This window comes from Callorhinchus milii, unplaced genomic scaffold, assembly GCF_018977255.1.
Source record: "Callorhinchus milii isolate IMCB2004 unplaced genomic scaffold, IMCB_Cmil_1.0 Scaffold18, whole genome shotgun sequence".
NCBI classification, from domain to species: Eukaryota; Metazoa; Chordata; class Chondrichthyes; order Chimaeriformes; family Callorhinchidae; genus Callorhinchus; species Callorhinchus milii.
Window position 1 is genome coordinate 13,152,735 of NW_024704759.1, and position 19,878 is coordinate 13,172,612.

Consider the following 19,878-nt stretch of genomic DNA (forward strand, 5'->3'; position numbering starts at 1 on the left):
TACAGCACAGAGAATGCAGGGTTGGGCCTGATGCAGGCATAGAATTCTCCAGCGCGCAAAGGGTGAACGGCACATCAAGCTGATTTGGAAGTGACATACTGCAGAACAGGTCTAGACACAAGTCCCAGCAACAGATAAGTTTATTTGCAATTCACAGGAACCTATCCAGTAATCTATCTGCACTGAGCGCAGTGTTTGGGGAATATATAATTCAGTGCCCAGTTTGCAGACCTCTCTAAACTCGAACGGTGAATTTTGTGAACGCTGGTGTTTCCACCGTGTGTTAAGTGTCACGTTACCTGCTACTACACGGTGTAAATGGCTGCAGAAAAGCTGCTCTCGAGCGATTGAGCTGCAGAAGCCTGATCTTTGCCAACAGCTTGCTCTTTATACTTCTAAAGGCACGTTTGGCTACAAGCCAACCAATAGAAACAGTTACGCGGAGCTAGCCCGTTTCTCCCCGAGCTAGAGCCTGTCAATACTGTGACCTTGTTTGTTTTAAATTGCAGCCAGTCAACTTTGGCTTGGGAGGAGTGAACGTGGGAGGGAGGCTCAGCTACTCTTTGCCTTGCCTGCCTGCCTGCCTGGCCTGCAGCTTGGCCAAGAGGTGTTTTGAAGAGATTAGATCTTATGCTTTCAATGCTCCCAAGGATCGCACTTTTTGAGATTACCTGCTTTTTTTTTTGGGTATCCCCCCTCCCCTCCCCACCCCGAAGGACTCATTAATAATTTTCTCTTCGTGTCGGTAATTTTCCGTTGTTTGGTGAACTCCTCGTCTGGCCTGCAGATCAACAAATTGACCCAGATTTGTTTTTGCCATTTTGAAATGCTTGGCTCAGCATCCTGCCAAGACTTTGGGCTAGTTGGCTCGGTTTACAGACAGAACCAGTTTGCACTGGTTATATTGCATGGAGCAGATGGGGGATATCCTGTGGATTTTTGTCATCTGCCTTTTTTTCTCTCTCTGTAGTGCACTTTCTGGCTGCAGAAGTTGCCCTTGATGTTTTTTGTTTCGCTGCAGCACCTCCCAATCCAGTGTTTTAAGTAAAAAAAAATTGGAAATATGAATTTTATAATAAAGGCCCCTTTCATCATCTTAATGATAATAATCCTTGCATTTGATGTAGTGCCTTATCGCGGCTTCGAAACGTCTCAAAGCGCTTCACAGAATATAACGTAAAGTAAATTGACTGTGTGATTTTCCCTGATGTCCAGCTGCAAGACTTTTCCTTGTACAGTATTGTATCACAGAATCTCCCTGTACATAAGGTCAGTGCGATGAAATTAGCACAAAATCCAAAGCAGGATTATTGTTAAATTTAAAAGTCCACTTTGAATTTGATTTTCATCATGTATGCCTTTTGTAACCAGTTATTTTATTTTATGTGTACTTACTTGTTGTTGTACTTAACAAATACTTGAAAGGTTTAGAAATATGAAATATTGTTCATTGCATACAAAAATGTATATGTACCAGCTTTTGGGAAATACGTTTCAAAAGTATTTTTAGCAGCACATTAGCACCCTGAAAAGTCTTCAAGCTGAAAAGTTAGGGTTCAGCGTTTTGTTCTGATTTTACTTCGATATAAATGCTCTATAATAGTGTGTCTGCACATCCATTTGCTACACAATAAAAATATTTAGAATGTGTGTTTTCAGTTAGCCTCCTGTGTAGAATCTGAGTTTGGGCTTAAAATCTAGGATTGCTTGAATTACGTGCAATAAAAAAAACAAATGACAGCCCTGAAGATTAATAACTTGTGAATGAGCATGTGGCAGACTTCTGAGCACGTGACTCTTCCAGGCAACTATCAAACTAGTTGTACTCCAATGTGTACTGACTGTTCGTTGTACAGTAAACCTCCTGTAAGTCTGATCTGCATAAACCGTATAATAATTCACATCACATACTTTGCATGAGTCATAATCATTGTATGGTTCCCAACTGATACGACTGGTGAGGGAGGTTTACTGTATCAGATACTGTTAGCAGATAGGAAGAGTATCCTTCCCTTCCTTTTTCCTAGTGTTTGAGCTCAAGATAACAAATTTTACAATACATTCCTTTAACTTCACGTCCAAGTCCATTATACTTCAGATTATCTGGAGCGATTAGTTCCCAGCTGCTTGCAAGATAATTGCTGTGTCCAATTCACCTCCCGTGTTCACCTACAGATAGTCACTACACTTAACAGCGATTCCCTGCAAAGCGCTTTGGGGACTTTCAGCATTAGAGATGCTCTATGAGATGCAAAGAATTCAATCGGCAGTTTTGATGTAATGTATTGAAGCGTGTAGCGAGTGGTGGGAGGTGTCCGTGATTCTGAAATCCTTGCGAAAATCAATTCCACATTTTTAGATTTTGAAAGGAGTAGCAATCATTAACTTTTACCCAGGACGTCCTACTGCAAGGGTGGTTTATATTTGCATGTCAATAAATGTACTGTGAAGTTTATAAGTTGGTATACAAGCTAAGTGTAGCTCGGTTTGCTATTGCAAAGCTGCGTGCAGGGTAAGGTGGTCCCATCTCATAGTTGACGGATACAGTTATATTTTCAGAGAGTCCAAAGTACAAGCACCAGGCTTGCAGTTTGGAAGAAATTAACCACAGCTTTGTAGCTGCTTCTTTCATTAACTTTAGTTTGTGTTCAATAGGGCAACTGGGACCAATGTGTGTGTGTGTGTATGTGTGCCAACTTCCATTGTCCACTGAAACAAATAGAAATATGCCTTTTTTTTTCTCCCCCGTCGGTCCAGGCTGCATTCAAACCCAGGCTCTCAGCGGTGAAAGGCGAGTGTTTTAAGACAACTGCACTACCCTGTCCCGCGAGCTGACCTTCACGTCGACCTGTCATTTACAATATAAATTATTCTCTGTAACAGGAAGCCTTCAGAAGAAGCGGATATGGATGAAGTAATGGCAGCTGCTGTCTTGACCAGTCTTTCCACCAGCCCGAACACCTTCCACCAGCTGGTGCGCAGCCCACTTACAGGAACGCACTTATTGGGTAGGTTTGCCCCTGTCCTCGGTCAGTCAGTCAACGTGACACATTCGATATCACGCAGGAAGTAACAAGGAAACGTTATTCTTCAAAACTACCTGCTTCAAAAACCCCTTCAAAATAAATGATAATAATAATGCTGTCACTTCAGTCCACCACTGTTTGTGGGGACGCTGCTGTGCGCAATTGGCTGCCGCATTTGGCACACAAAATATACAGTCGATTCACTTTACAGTCTATCCTGTTCCCGGGAGGGGGGAATACTCGGACACTGACACGGCGTATAATAAGTGGTGAGACGCAGGACTTGCCCTTATAGCGAGTCTTGATCTCACCTGGGCCATGAGGATATCGCAGGTGCTGTTCTACAGGGACACAAGGGGGAAAAAAACATCTGAGGGCACAAGGAGAGCTGTGACTATTCACTGCCAGGTACAGAGTGCCATTGACAGAGGTCTGGTTGCTGGCCTTGCCTGCCTATCTCGGAGAGAGGTTTGTGTCGAAGGATGGCCTCACAAATGCAGGAAAACTAGGGCAAAAATAGAGCCGGGCTTTCAGCCTTTCTGGCCCCCACACTCTGGAACTCCATCCCACGGTCCTTTGGCCTCGCCTCCTTCAAGGCCGGTCTCAAGACCCTTCCCTCCGACCTCTCTGCCTTCCCTCACCCCTACACCACCCCTCCCCCATGCTCAGGCCCCGACACCTGACTGTTCAGCGCTTTGGGACGTCCTCCCGACGTGAAAGGTGCTCTATACATGTCATTTTGTTGTTTGTTTGTTGTTGTTGTAGCAAAGTGTAAATATTCTTTGCAGCAGATACAAGTTCAGAACATCACCTATCGAATGGGTGTTTGGATGTTGAACAGAAAAGCTACCAAAGATTACTGCCTAATCTTGGTCCTAACAAATATCTACATTCAGTGCGCTGGTAAAGAAAAAACAAAGGCCCAGCTCAGTGGGAGTTAAAGCAAAGCACGGTTTAGGAAACACAGTAAAAGTATCCCTTTAACTTGTCTGTGGCTTTGATCCAGTGCAATCCGAGGACCACAAGTGAAGGAAGATCAGTATCTTCTGAGAGCTGAACATTGGTCTGGACAACCCTTATTAGAGTTTAAAGCTCTGTTAAGCGTTTGCCTGACTAGAGGATCCAAACGTCATTCTAAAAGGAGAAGCTTATGGTCTGGTAGCACTGTAACTATAATTGAATCGTTGTCTAATTTAACATCTGTGAAATGAGTCATTTCATATTTTTCATTATTCGGGAATGTGTTGATTCTGGCAAGCTCGCAAGGCTCCTTCATTCAGCATTTGAAATCCAGCCCAAAATACCATCCCAAGGACTCTTGCTGATAACTGCAACACTCAGATAACACTACACCAGAAACGGTGCAAGGTGTGACCTAAGGGAATCGCGATACATGGTCAAATCAATGAAAATAACAAAATGAGAGCCTTAACAAAAGAAGAGAAGCAGAGAGATATCCAAACAAACTTTATCGCCTTATTTAGACTGCAGAAATATAAGATTGAGAGCAGCAGTTTAATTGAACTCTAATATTGTAAGTTTGGTTAACCTCTTGTGCCGAGGGCAAGGGGAAGAATCTCCTTACTTGACGGGGAGTATTTGACGTAGCTAAGACTTACTAAACTTTGAGGATTTTAGTTGGATCTGAATTGGCCCCCCTGCAAGAAGTTTTTTGATCCGATTCTGGAATTTGTAGGAAGTTGCCGTCGCTAAGTTTGAAGCAGATAATTGGACGATACCCTAGGAAATTAATTCTTAATCTGGCATTGCTTTGACTTGTGTTGCGGACAGAGTCCCATATGTTCTGTTAACCATTAAAGCAGTGCGAGGCGGTTTGGCAACAAACAGTGGAACAAGATTGAGGGAATGCGAAAGCAGATGTTCCAGGGGATTAGTACTTAATAGAGATCCTGAGGTTTATCTTACAATGTGCTGTGGACTCAAATGAAGAAGAACATCATGAAATGAAAGTTCCAAAATAGGAGCAAGAGTTAAAAAAGCACATCTTAGTTTTCAATTTGAAGCATAACTCTATACTTTCCAATTGTGGTATATTTATAGACCTCATTTTGCCATCATTTCCAGAATCCAATTCAATTTGTTAAATATTTAGCGGTGTCCACTTTAATATTCCTATTAACTTTTTGATAACCTTGTTTTAAACCTTCGCTTCCACTTTACTTTCTGAGCTTCCATTAAGATTGATTCAGCATTCGTGGCCATTGGAAGCACCAAGTTCTAATGGACAGTCTAAAGAACAGCTTCCCTTCCAGCAAATAACCTTGCAGGTCACTAAAATTCTTTAAAAAAAAAATAATTTGGTGACTCAATCTACGGCTGTTCGGGGGACACTGCTGTGCGCAATTGGCTGCCGCCAATGTTTCGCGCACGAAATACACAGTCGCTAGGCTTGACGGTATGTTCTGTGAAGCTATGTCAAATGCAAGGATAATTATTATAATTGTGGATGTATCACAGTGGACTCCCATCTCGCTTGGTTTCTAGATAACTGCAAGGTATTGAAGGAGGGGCCACCTCTGTCTGCCAGCTACAGTAGCAGCACCACCAGTGGTAACTGGAGTTGGGACATTCCAAGTGACCAGTCCAACCCGTCCACACCATCACCCCCATTGCCAGGCGACAGCTCCAAGCCATTCCCGTTGTCCGGACAATCAGATGACGGCATTGATGAGACAGAAGGATCTCATTTCCTGTTCGAAGAACCGACTCCCAGGAAACGAAAGGTTCGATGTAATTCAGGGCAGATCTGCAGCCCAGTATTTTGTTGGGCGGGAGGGTTTGAAGCTGGAAATTACTCAATTTGTTGCCCAAATTGCTTTTGTAGCACTCATCTTGAACTGAGATAACTGCAAAATATTTGGCCCACAAAATCTACAGTCAATTCAGTTTACAGTGTATCCTGTGAAGCGCTTCGAGACGTCTTGAAGACCTGATAAGGCGCTATATCAAAATGCAAGGATTATTATTATTGTTATTATTATAGCCTGCCCAAAAGCTCTATTTGCGATATACACTCAGTATCATCTGGAAATTGCAAAAGCCACCTTTTACCTCAGGGTTTCAAGGCAGATCATCAACTCTGTAATTGAAGTTTAATTTAGTAATTTAGTGCTCACTTTAAATTATAACTTCTGGTGTGCAACTTACTTTGTTTGAAATCCTCCTTAATAACTTGGACATAGAAAGGGCTCCTGATATGGCTTTCAGTTCTAAAATTGTCCAAACAACATCACCTTATCAATTTATCTGGGAATCAATTGGACAAAAATTGTGAGAGACCGGGTGTCAAATGCAAAAGAGATTCAATTTCTGCTGTAGCTTTCCACAGAAGCCGCTTTACTGAAGTTTCTGGTCAGATGAAAAGCTGGACTTGTGTTGTATTGTTATCCGCAAGTTGCTTGACTCTAACTAGACCTGACACTGTTGACTTGTGTAGTGAATGCTCCAGAAAAGATTCCAACAATGTTCCCTGTGGTTTAGCTGTCTTCTTATTGAGATGTATAGTTAGCTCGATGCAGTAAAGAGGAGTCGGATTTTCTGGAATGTTGCGTATCTGTTTTCCATTGATCCATGCGTTCCTTTCTTGCAGAACTCTATGAAAGTCATGTTTAAGTGTCTGTGGAAGAATTGCGGGAAGGTGCTAAGTACATCATCAGGGATGCAGAAACATGTCCGCACACTCCATTTGGGGTACGTTCAGAACTGCGCTCTTACTAACCTAATAAATCCAAACGATCATATTTTAATACAAACAAAATACGAATTACACTAATTAACAAATGAAGTAATGTTAACTGACCGAGCAGTAGAGGTATACACAGTTTGCAAAGACGAATAGGGAAATGATGGAAGGCTTGCTGTGAGATGGATCTGCAACGAACTATGTCCATTGGTTTCAGACACAATGGGGATTCGGACTACTGTGATGGCGAAGAAGACTTCTACTACTCCGAGATCGATGTGGACGTCGACTCGTTAACAGATGGCTTGAGCAGCCTTACGCCAATGTCCCCAACCACCGCAATGCCACCAGTTTTCCCTGCCGTAGATTCGAGACATTCAGAGCCAACCGTGGTGAAGACGGAGGAGAAGTTGGTGACTCCCTTGAGCCAATCTGCACCGACAAATTTGTTTCACGTACGCACTGACCATGCTTACCAGGTAACCAACGCTTAAGCAGGAACCGATTTTCTCAGCAAAGGCAGTGTCTGCCTGGAATCCTTGGTGAAGCTAAAGTTAGACGGTCCCTTTGTTCTGTCGCTGTAAGATTCAGTGTTTCTGCAGCATTACTGATCGGGCTGTTTAATTCAAAATTGTTATAACGCACTCCACGGCCAAGTTTTCAACATAATTGGGACTATCTTTATCTTCGAAAGCAAAGTCTTTGATAATCTATAGGTAACTGTGGGACAGTGCAATAGTTGAAGGTTGCCTTCTGCTAGTTTTACTATCCTGATCTTTCCCAGCACAGACTTTTTCAATTAAAATATCAATGAAAGTAAAAAAAAAAGAAAAAAAGGGGTCACTCAATCCACAACTGTTTGGCTGCTGGGTTTCGCCCACAAAATACACAGTAACTACACTTTACAATATATCCTGTGAAGTGCTTTGAGATGTCTTGAAGATCTGATAAGGCACTATATCAAATGCAAGGATTATCATTTATCTTCTCCACACTCCTGCGACCATACAGAGCCTATTTAGCAAAGTAGAGCATAGGCCCTCTTTTTTATATGTAGATTTTAATCCTTCACTATCACTGCTTTATAGTTCTGCGTAGATGTATTTGCTATTGAAATAGATGGTTTAAAATGCAGGTAGGCCTTGCTTTTTCTTTCCCTCTTCCCCTCCCTTCTCCAGTGTTAACAATCTCCCTGTTCTCTCCCAGGCGACAGCCCCTGTGAGCATCCCGGTGTCAACAAACTTCATCCCCAATGGCACTGGATTCAGCATATCACTGCAGTCCCCACCTGTCATTTTTAAAGGTTCACAGGTGAGCATTTTGGAATCAAGCTGTCGATAAGTGCTCGGCCATCAGCTGATGCTTTTCATATCTCAGGAGTAACTTGAGATACCTTTGTGGGGGACGGGGACTAAATAAATCTATAAATGTATCTGTGTACATATATATAGAGAGATATTTATATATATATATATATACACACACCTTGTCCCTAATACTACCATAAATGTTATACAGCGCTCTTTAGCACATTATTAATAAGCAAAGTATTAAAAGGATCTGATTTGGAATTTCTGTTCACCCTCAGGGCCCCTTAACACAGATTCGTCCCATCAGTATTGTTGAGAAGCGGCAGAATTCTCACCCGTCCTTAAAGGTACATACGTCTCTGTCACCGTCCCCAAAACCAGGGACAGGAACAAGGTATGTCATGTTCCCCTCCAGTGGATTGAAAGATTACATTTCCATACTGTTTGCAAATATAAATGGAATGTTAGAAGTTAACGAGTTAATTGTTTTAAATGCTTTCTGTTAGAAATACCTTTTTTTTCTTTTTAAAAAAACTTGAGGTAACGATACTTATTTTGATCATAAATTGCAGCAGCACTGAATGAAATTCGACCTGTGTTGGTTCGGACTAGTATTGGTTACTATCAACAACACTGCAGCACCGTAAATGGTGTCAGTTCTGCAGTGCAGGCAGCCGGAACAGTTTGGAACTCTATCCCACAGTCCCTTCGCCTCGCTCCCTCCCTCCCCTCCCTTGCCTCTTTTCAAGGCACGTCTCAAGACCCTCCTCTTCGACTGCACCTTCGACCACGCTCCTACCCCTACCCTCCACTCCTCCTGATCCTAATCCCCCCCCCTCCCCACTTGGCAACTCGGGATGTGAAAGGCACTTTACAAATGTCATTTTTTGTCGTCTTTGAAAATCGATGTAGTCTTCAGCTGAAATGTGTTCCTGGTAGCTCAGAGTTGACATGAGTGTGATCGGTGCCAAAGGATAAACCACAGCTAGACTAGACCTGATAACCTTTTGTTGTAGCAAATCCTGACCTCGCGTCCGTGAGTGGAAGCTTTTCAACGAACCGATTCCAAATCTAAACCTCCTCACGGTGAACCGGTCGTTTTCCATCTTGTCTCCTTTCAGAAAGCCCAGGGGTGAAGGAAAGAAATGTCGCAAAGTTTACGGAATGGAGAACAGGGATATGTGGTGTACTGCCTGCCGCTGGAAGAAAGCTTGCCAGCGATTTGTTGACTGATGACGGGCACTTTCTGAAGTTTGTACACTCTAAAGATCTGACAGCACGCTGTTTCCTGAACAGTAAACTGAAGTAAAGGGCAAAGAAAGAATACTTCTTAGGAGCGGGGAGCGTGTGTGTTGCATGGCTCTGTTTAGGTGAAGCACTTTGCAATTGAAATGTGTGGATACAATCAAAAAAAAATCTATGCTGGCAATTTACTTTTCGTTAAGTTTTCTGTGAACCTGCAGTGTTTTTCAATCGCGCTTGGATTTCCTGTTGAGTTCACCGTTTTTTTTTGGAGAGAAAAAATCTTTGCCAATTTGCTGAAATTCTTAAGCAGGCGTTTCCTCTTTTCCGACGACCTTGTTTTCACACTCTTATCTCTCTCTCCGCCCCCATTTAAAAACCCGAGACCCAGGCAAAGAAATGCTTTTTCATTCATTCCACTTGTCAGGAAACACATTCTTGCACATCGAAGGGAGGAAAAAGAAAAGCAGATTAAATTTATCGCCGTAAATTAGAAGCTTGGCTTTTGCTGGATTTTTGAAACAGTTTTTTAAAAAAAATACATTTCTCTCTGTTTGCTTTTGGTCGCGACGGATGAGAAGACAGTTGATACTGTTACAACAAAACACTTACACAGGTCGTTGGTCTCGAGTTTTTTTTAAAAAGCAAAAACCTTTTCATTCTTACAATTTTTTTATGTCGTTATAAGATATGTAGTACAGTGAGCATTTTGGGGGAATGGAACTAGGTTCAGACTTAGCTGGAAACTTCAGGAAGTGCCAACGGGCTATCTCTCGTTGAATTGCACTAGGCTTGACTGCACAAAGAAATAGTTCTGGGGTGGGGGGAGGGAGGGCGGGCGGGGGGGAGAAACAAATTGGGGGCACCTGAGATGCACTCTTATATTAAAAAAATTGTGAGGAAGGTATGTGTGAGATGTAAATAATGTCGCTTTTATTGTNAAAAAAATACAACTTTTTTGTAGTGTAGCTTTAGTTTATAAGTTGCGAGAAAGAAGAGAGAAAAAAGCTGATGAAGATGGTTTCATTTGTTCATGAATGTACGACAACCATCGTTTCAAATGTTTGGTCACTATATGTTCAGTGCTGGGTTTGCCATCATTTTAGTTGCCTTTAAACCGTTGCGTAAGTGTAGCTTGCTAACCACTGCATTTTGTTTTGCTTGGTTGCCATTTATGACTGTGACCAACGCTGACTGACTGTTGCGTCTTCATTCAGTTACCAGGACATTAAGCTAAATTCAATCGTATATATACTACCAATTGTATCTCAACTCTTCAGTTAGAAATTGATGCCGAATGTTTTACAGCAAATGGAACTTGGCAGCTTACATTAGCAGTTTGATTCAATACAGGGTTTAAGATTTCTTTCCATCAGTTGGTCACTGGCCATTGCAAAGGTAGTGTACGAAAGGGTCGAAATACAATTCAAGCAGCTGTCTGCTTACTGACAGTGAATATTGCCAAAAAGTTGTGACTGTTGCAGTACAAAGGTGATGCTGCTTTGTATGTCAAAAGAGGTTTTTTTTGTGGAAAAAAAAATCGCTAGATTGTTCATTGGAGAGTCATCAGGATTCAAACTCTTTTTTTTAATTGTACTGAAAGATTCACCCCGACTTAAACCTTGAAAGACCCAGGGTCTCATTAAACAAACATCTGTTACTTGAGTTGGAGAGAGAGAAAACAGGGAAATGCCTTCAGGCTTATTATACCCTGGGTTTTGATCAGTGTTTGTATTGTTGTATTCGAATGACAATATACCAAAGGACAGTCTCTCCGTGAACACTTTATTAAGATGTGCTGAATTCTCAGGATTTTAATGTTTGTAACAACTGTAAAATGAAAAGGAAGAGACTCTAATGTTTTTAATTATATACTGGATTTTTTTTCTTTTTTTAAAAAAAAAGGGCTTTGCCTATATACACATTGCCACGGTGGTCTCTGACCACAATTGATGGCGAAAACAAATGAATGTTAACTGTTAACTTTTACAGCTTTCTTTGCATTAATTTTCACATTATTTTTTGGGGGGGAAAAAAATAAGTCAGTGGTTTAATTCTCCATACATCACATATACGAAGAAAACTTCAACCCACCACAAAGCTTGTTTTATTGCCAAACTGATTTGTATTACATAGTTGTGGCAGTAAACATTCCAAGAGAGGAGAGAAGTTTATTTCTGCTTCGAAGACAGGATTTGTATTACCAGCAGTTGTACCAGCTTTGGTTTCAGACTTTTTTATCATTGAACAGGTGAAGAAATCATAATCCTTTTGGGGGAAATGCACTTTTGTATGAAAAATTATGGATGATAATATGTGTAGTGTACTTTTTATAATGTTGAAGAGGTGCAGCATTTGTTTTCCATAATGTGTTCCAGTGGGGTTGTAAAATTCTGATGGTTTTGCAAAGAAACAATTACTAAGTTAACCAGAGTGGGAAGGACCTATGTTTTTCTGTACATACATCTGTAAACGCTGCCATATATTACATGAGCAGCCATGCCTACTGCTGAGGTTTACGTGCCAATGTAATGGTGGGTTTCATATTTTTTAAAAAAAACACAAGAAATAAAGATCCTCAGAACTGCTCTTGTTTCAATGGAAATGCTTTTGGGGACATTCAACACGTAGGCATTGTCTACCCACAACAATAACAATAATAATCCTCGCATTTGATACAGCGCCTTATCAAGTCTTCGAGACGTCTCAAAGAGCTACACAGAATATACTGTAAAGTGAATTGACTGTATATATTGTGGGCGAACACCAGCAGCCAATTGTTCATAGCAGTGTCCCACAAACAGTCGTGGATTGAGTGATTGATTATTACCTCCAGAGAGTGAACTGCCAATCAAAATTATCAACGACAACTTGCATTTATATAGTGTACTTCGCGGAGCTTAATCACACCAAAATGTTCATGGCTACAACATTCAGATTTCACCGTTAGTCCCAAAGGAGACCAAAAAGTGGTTTTATCTTAACGAGATTTGATCTCCATATAAAATCAAATTTTCACCAGGACCGGCAAAGACATTTATGATTATCTGAACATGTTATTAATCATTTCTCTTTATTTCAGCCCCCAATAACCTTACAACTGCATCCAGTTCCAGTATTCAGGGCGAGAAAATGACCAGTTTACAAAACAAAATCATCTTTCGCAGAGCATGATCAGATCAAAGATAAATGGGAACAATTGTAGCAAGAGCATGGCGAATTTTGGAGTTCATATAAATATTTAGATTCCTGTTGTTACAGTGGAAAGAAATATTTATAATAGGGTTTTAAAAAAAATCTCCAAAGTTGCGAATGGAGCACCAATTCACTGCCTAATATTGAAATGCGTTTTTAGCGCCTTTTCGTGGCTAATTGTAGAACTACACTTCAATGGGAGCGTTAGCAGAGATTTGGATTGGGCTCATCAGAAATATTTTAGGACAATAATTTGTCGGTAATAACGCAAACTGATATTATTTCCATGACCCAAATCTTATATTTTACATATATATTCACGATGGAAGACACTTTTCCCAGGTATTAGGATTTTATTTTAGGTCTAATTATTTCCAAGTTTACAATATTCCCATCGTTACGACATGATCAAAAATACTGTCTGCATCTGAAGATCTTGGAACAACTTCACTCTTGATGGGAAAAATAATTCACAGGCGATTAAGTTTCAAGGATCTAATTTTTCTATTGCAGTAACAGATACACATTTATTGGACAGGAGAACTGAACAGTCGGAAATGCAAGGAATGTACGTACATGGGCAACATTGAACATAAAACAGGAAGGAGGTTCTGACCTTTCTCGGTACAAAGCAGCTAAAATACTGGTGCTATTAGAACCCGTCCAGTGTTTCTCTTCCTGCCTCGGGGACCTTTGAAAAAATTGCAATTACAAGATTACAGGAGTCAACTCTCCCTACAACGCGACATCTTTTAACAGATGTTACATTCCTGGCACCACATTCTCACTCAACTTTTTTGCAGAAGCTGTTGCACTCAGCGCTCAACTACTGAGTCACGACTTGTGTCTAGACGTTAATTCTTTGCTCTTCGAGATCTTTTCATCATCTGGCACGAGCAAACCCTTTCCTGGCCGAAGTAGACGGGATTCTCAAACCCTTTCGGAACTGAATCACGATCAGCCCATACTAAACACACACAGACAGAAACCGGCGGCATCGTAAACACCAGACAGCTTTTCAGAACTTCCCTTTGCAAAAGGTTCTATCTTCTTACACTTTATTGGCGACAGAAGGTATATCCGGTGTTGTAGACGAAAATATAAAGTGGGAATATTCAGTTCGTTTGTGACAAGCAAACCACTTTCTCAGGCATGATTTCTCAGTAGTCTTTACACACTCAACAATCAGCATTTGCTCAGGGTGTATGACCCAGTTCATTGACAGTTCATCTTACAACAGCTCGTTACCTGCCTCTGGTGGGAAATTTACTTGGGAGAGTGTTTAGTGATTTCCAGGTTCATGAAAAGTGCCTGGAAGATTAAACTGCGTATACAGCCAATTAATATCAACTTAAGAGTAAACCAATCAACCACTAAACCTAATTGTGGTACATCATCCATATAAATGAATGGAGAATATTGGCAAAGGCTCTTATGCCTGCCAAAATAAGGGAAGTAAGAGTGTACCCATTTAATAACATATATAACAGGGAGTCGATGCATCCAATTCTGCACAAGAAGATTTATGAAGGGATTGGAACCAAGAAACGGGTGATTTCCCACAAGCAAGAGAAAATAGGTGATTGAATCCAATGATCGTAGCAATTCAAGAGGACAGTACATCTCGTCAGCAAGTTTACCGAATACAGGAAATACATAGTCAAAGGTTAGAGAGGAATACAGTCTCCAGGTAAAGGTACGTCTAAACCAATTATTCCCATCGTAAGTACACTCACTCAAGATGCAAGTTGAGTGCATTGTTATCAGACTTGATTCACTTTGAAGGCTGTTTTATGGCTTTGCGTTAATAAGCATCCTATTGCAGGTGCAGCGGAGCTAGATCTGACAGCCGGCACCAGATGCCTTCTCGCTCGTGCAACAGAAAGGATATTTTTTTACTGATCATCAGAAGGGATTCAGGGCCTCTCTGATACCAAGTACCTTCAGCAATACCGTGAGCCACTCAAAAGCGGCAAGAGGTTGAAATCAATGTCACGGCGCCCATTCGTTTATTGCAAGATAGAAATTGCACAGATTTTAGGAGTGAATGATCTTTACGTTGCAGTTTTCTAATAAAAATTGCTTCAATTAAAATGGTCACGTGTCAATCAGCATTCTGTAGGGAATAGAAGCATTAATTCTTCCAATGGATACCAAGGTTTATAATTTTGTCTGTAGCTTCGATGTTATAGATATGAAAAGGTTACACAAAAACGTTTGCTGGGTTAAAAATATAACACAAAAGGCAAAATAAAGCAGACACAAGGTATCTCTAATGGGACAGAAAATAAAGAAGACTAAATTGCCAGTAGTTTGGTACTTACTCTCTTTGACAGCAAACGTATTGCTTATGATATACTGCAGAATAAAATGTGCGCAACAGGGCAGTTATTATTACTGTTGGGGATACAATGTTCCTGGTACAAACCAGTTATAATAATAATATTTCGTTTGAGTAATTTCTGATAATAATTACCAGTTTCTGATACGTTGGAGAAGCCCTAAAAGTGTTTGTTTGATGCGCTTGTTAGTAAATGTGCAACTTAACACTGGAATAACACACACAAGACCTGTGATTCCTTAAAGAGAAAAATGCATCACATTTGACCCACGGGCAGGAATTCTCAATCACACAGCATACTTTCCAAGCAGTTTGCCCTGATGTGCTTCCACTAACAGAAAGAGTCCCCACTTTAATTTTTATCATTGGAAATTCATAATCCTTAGGATTATAATAATCCTTTTAAACTATCTTTTAGAATTCCACAGATTAGAAGCTAATGTATTAAATTTACAACAATTTGCAGGGCCTTTCACATTGGGAGAAACCTCAAAGCACTTTACGAAGACTGAATGGGAGTCTAAACCGGGATAGAGTGAGATAAATCTTTACAAGTCTTGAAAACGGACAGGGAGGGATGAGGCGGAAGAATTTTTTAGAAGAACCTAAATTGAACAATTGTAGACGGCAGCAGTTTAAAACAAAATGATAAAAGTCGATGGCTTTGCAAACTTCCTGACCCAAATCCTGTAATGCCATCTTGCATTATTCATACCAGCATTGTAGCACTAATCTAAATAAATTAATTGCCACTAATCACCAACAGTGTTGGTTTATTATTCATGAAGTCACAATGGTAACTCTTCATCCTGAATCAATTTACGTTGCACAACTTCAATGAAGTAAGAATGGGGAGACTTACATTTCGATCTACGCTTCTTTTCACTGGATCATCGGGATGCTTCGAGTGACATTTCGAGTGAATCAGGTTCAGAAAGAAAACACTCAAACATCATTTATATAAAAAAACATTTAAAGCCTCGGAACTGTTAAGTGGAATTCAGCAGGTGAGTTTTAAGTTTGCTTGCGATTTACGTGATATGCACACAACTGATGATGGAGAAGTCGAGTGGTTATGAAAAACAAACTTTCAAAATGTGAATGCTAATTGACAACTACTGAAATAAAAAGCCGGTAGTGTCTCTGTTAAAGTAATCAGTTACCACTGTGTTGACCTATGTTAATGGAACAAAAATGTTTTAGCGCAGTGCATATAGATGTACAAATCAAGCACTGAGAATATGAAACCTGTGTCTTCGCTATAACAAAACATTCGCTATTACAAAATGTAAACCATAGAATTAAAGCTATAGTCGTGTCTTAACAGTAGATGGCACTGTAAGGAGACTTGTTTTTGAAGTCCATTTCCCATTTTGTTTGTGTATTATGGTATATTTTAATCAGCCTTAACAAAAACACTGATCAAAATCTTCCAAATGTATTTTAGAAATGCTGTTCCTAATCAAAGCAGGAAATAATATTGGGGTACATCAAAGGGAAATAAATGTATCCCTAGTCCGATCTCCCAGCCACGGATTTAAATCAGCATTGCAGGTAACATGAACATGAAAAGAAGTTTGTGAACAGACCGAGAAAAAAAAGGGACAACTTACCTTTTTGACGTTCTACATTCGAGAGGCACACGTGGATGTATAAGGAGGAAATGTACGAGGAAAGATTAAAACAAAGACAATTTAAATTTTCACCATCAAAAGATCGTTTTCGAAGAAAGTAAATTGCTAGTCAGAGAAATCAGTTTTTTTTTCTTTTAGTTATTATACATTTTTAAAGAACTGTGATGATGTTTGCAACTTATTCCCTGTTTTAAGAAATGTAATTTTGTTGTTAAGTGTTAGCTAGCAGTTCAATAGTTTTGCTAAAATGGACTGTGTTTAATGGAATTATTATTAAAGCAGCTTAAAAACATAAAAGCATCTGTGGAAGTGTGTACAGGCAACTAATATAACAAGCCCGTCCCTTTATAATAATAATAATAATCCTTGCATTTGATGTAGAGCATTATCACGCTGTGGAGACATCTCAAAGCGCTTCGCAGAGTACTGTAAAGTGTAGTGACTATTTTGTGGGCAAAATGTGCAGCTGATTTTGTATTGGATACAATGCTTAAGTGTGTGAAGGTCAATAACAGCTTCAAAACAAACACAGCACTGGTTTGCCTTGGCAGCAATTTCCAATTTATTGAAGATTGATTTGGGCGCGAGTATATCCAAGCTATTCCCAGCACATGAAATTTTAGGCAGGCCTTTGACATGCCTAAGATACAGAAAGCATGATCACCTAGAAAATGTAATTACTACATTTACAGAAATCAGTACAATGTACGGTCATTTTCTCCCACTACTCATAACTAACTCTTTGAATATTAAACACATCTTGAATACAAACACAGGTTTATAATTACAAAGTCAGTATCATATAGAATAATATTCCAAGCAAAGAGGATTTCAACAGCTTTAAGCACTCTCTTTTTAACAAATCCAGCCAAAAGCATGTTGAAAAAATAAATAATATGAGAGCATACTCACACAGCACTCAAAAAACTTTCATCAGGCAAAACTCCTAATGTAAAAGGCAGAAATTGAAATACGACAATATAGAATTCTAAAAAGGAACCATAATTATGGCTTAATTTATTAAGGGATTTGCACATATTACCACTAACAAGCCAAAACTTAAGATTTGATTTTCTGAAATATAGTGAACAATTCCAGTTTTTTTGCAGTTTCTAAATAAAAACAAAATCATCAGCACTTAAAGTATCCAAAGTAAATTCTATTAAAACATATAATTTGGTATATATTCAGTATTTAGTGTATATTAGAACTAAAAAAAAAGCATGTGCTACCTTTTTGTCAATGCAACAAATAACTTAATTCCTTACTTTGCCTAAAAGAGCATAGAAATCTGGCACAATTTTTTTTTAAACTTTGTGAAAGCTTCATGGCTTGTAGACGCAGCCAGAATTCAATCTCCCACAAGAAGGCCAAAAATAAACATTGAAAATGTTAAAGGAGCATATTATGCAGCACAACATGACATGGCAAACCCGCCATAGCAAAGAAATCCCCATCTCAAAACGTTTCCTCAAATCCACGAGCTCAGATAACTAAATCTATGGTAGGAGTTTGTGTGCACATAGAGATGTTACTGACTGAAGGAATGTCTCATTTGTTTGCAAAGTAGAGATGCTTTTTTTTTTGTGGGGGGGGTGGGGAGGGTGGGAGTGTGGGGGTGGTGGGAGGATGGTGGGGGGAATGTACATCTTGCGTTCCTGTGAGGTCTAACTACTAAACACGCAAAATGGTGAGATCGGGTATTACATTAAGATCACCACAAATGCATTTTGGGCTGCAGGAAAGGGGAACGAAAACTTTGAACAGTTATCAATGAAACAGTAAAACATTTTCACTCAAAGAGCAAGATTCGCTATCCCTCCCTCTCTCTCTCGTAAAGTTAATTCCCCCTCAACGTAAATGTGCTTTGGATCCTGCTATTCACTTGGGACACATTGGATAATCATTGTTTAGGGACAGCAATATGAAGCTCATAAAACCACTGAGAATGTCAAATTACCAAAATTCTTTAAAAATATTATGAAATTTAATAAAGAAAGGTGCAGATAACCACTGGCACAATGCCCCCCTGGATTTTTAACAACAACATCTAACCCTAAATTCACAAGTGGACAATTAACCTGAAAAATCACTGTGGTGTACACTTTTTTTTTCCCGAATAGTATTCTTTGTAAATATAATGTTCTTGTAAAACTGCCCGACTACAATTTAACATGTACATTTAGTAAAACAGCTAGCACTCTAATGAACTATTGTGCACCGCTGCACTTTAGAACATAAAATGAACCCAGAGGCGCGCTACATTTCCTGTGAAATCCACCCAAAATCCTTGTCGTCAGCTTCGGGAATTTCTTGGTTCTCTTGGTCTTGTTGCAAATCGATCACCTCCTCCTCCTCTTCTTCCTCCTCCTTATCGTCGTCCAAAATGATGTCGGCCTGCGGCACTCCATCCTCGTCCTTCCACTTCATCTCCTCGTCCCCGTCAGCCATGTCTTCGTCGATCTCCCTCTCGCCGTCCTCTTGATCTTCGGGGTACTGATGTTCCCCGGAGAATATCCCGTCAGGAGACACGTCTACGCCATCGTGATCCAGCTGAGACATCAGACTTCCGCCAGAGCAATCCGCGCATATTCCGTGGCGCCTGGAGCCGTGCTTGATCCCCACACTGGCCGCCGACATGAAGACTCTGTTGCACACCTTGCACACGTACTTTTTGTCTTTGCTGTGCACCTGTGCAGACAAATCAAACGTGGTCATTTGTTGTTCAGTTAATATAAGAGCGCGATCCACAAAAAAACTCCCAACCACCCCCACCCAATCAATCATAAAATAGTCCAAAGGGAAAACAATCATTATTTTTTTAAAAATGGGAAACTAAAAAAACTACGAAGCCATCTCGAATCAAGTCAAACAAAAAGCCTTCGTAAATAAACTCTGTTAATCCGCGCACCACACCCAGAGGAAATTTTGCCGAGTGTCAGATTAACGAAGCAGGCCATTCATGGGGAGAAATCAAGATATTCTCTTATACCCTACACATGCACTTTTTTTTTGAGGGATTAAGTCTGTGGCTCAAACTATTCCCATCCTCCTAAGCAGAACAAGTTGGGTCAGGAGGAAATTTGGCTCCAAATAAAATGCTGGAAGACCCTGAAAAGAGACTACGTGTTTGATGTGATCTTTGGTATCTAGAGATTAAGAGGCCGCACACAATGAGAGATTTAAACGGATTACAACATGTTACGTGTGAGGTTATTAAAAAAACACCGAATGACATGCTTCCTGCAGGACTAGAAAATGACTGCAGGTTGTCACTAACATCACTTCCTGCCCACTACAAACCGGACTGGAATTTTATGCCCTCGCACACTCCCCCTTATAACTGGGTTTTGCTGTAAAATAGCAACCACAAAAGATTCCAAAATCCCCTAGAACTGCAGCTTACTATTATTAACTGTCGCTGTAA

General features: G+C 40.2%; 2 protein-coding genes across 4 annotated transcripts in view; one reads left to right on the forward strand and one right to left on the reverse strand.

Moving 5' to 3' along the window:
• Positions 1-11,869, forward strand: part of LOC103190339 (zinc finger protein 704) — a 43,905-nt gene extending 32,036 nt beyond the window's left edge. For both annotated transcript variants that reach the window (XM_042341978.1, XM_042341976.1), the window contains exons 3-9: positions 2,884-3,008; positions 5,532-5,770; positions 6,637-6,737; positions 6,947-7,208; positions 7,936-8,040; positions 8,318-8,433; positions 9,161-11,869. In XM_042341978.1, coding sequence (XP_042197912.1) covers positions 2,884-3,008; positions 5,532-5,770; positions 6,637-6,737; positions 6,947-7,208; positions 7,936-8,040; positions 8,318-8,433; positions 9,161-9,272 — 1,060 coding nt within the window. In that variant the 3' untranslated portion in view covers positions 9,273-11,869. The remainder of the gene's footprint in view (positions 1-2,883; positions 3,009-5,531; positions 5,771-6,636; positions 6,738-6,946; positions 7,209-7,935; positions 8,041-8,317; positions 8,434-9,160) is intronic.
• Positions 11,870-16,989: 5,120 nt separating this feature from the next.
• The window catches only part of LOC103190323 (zinc finger and BTB domain-containing protein 46), a 39,046-nt gene continuing 36,157 nt past the window's right edge, over positions 16,990-19,878 (reverse strand). For both annotated transcript variants that reach the window (XM_042341750.1, XM_042341749.1), the window contains exon 6: positions 16,990-19,142. In XM_042341750.1, the coding sequence (XP_042197684.1) occupies positions 18,711-19,142 (432 nt within the window). In that variant the 3' untranslated portion in view covers positions 16,990-18,710. The remainder of the gene's footprint in view (positions 19,143-19,878) is intronic.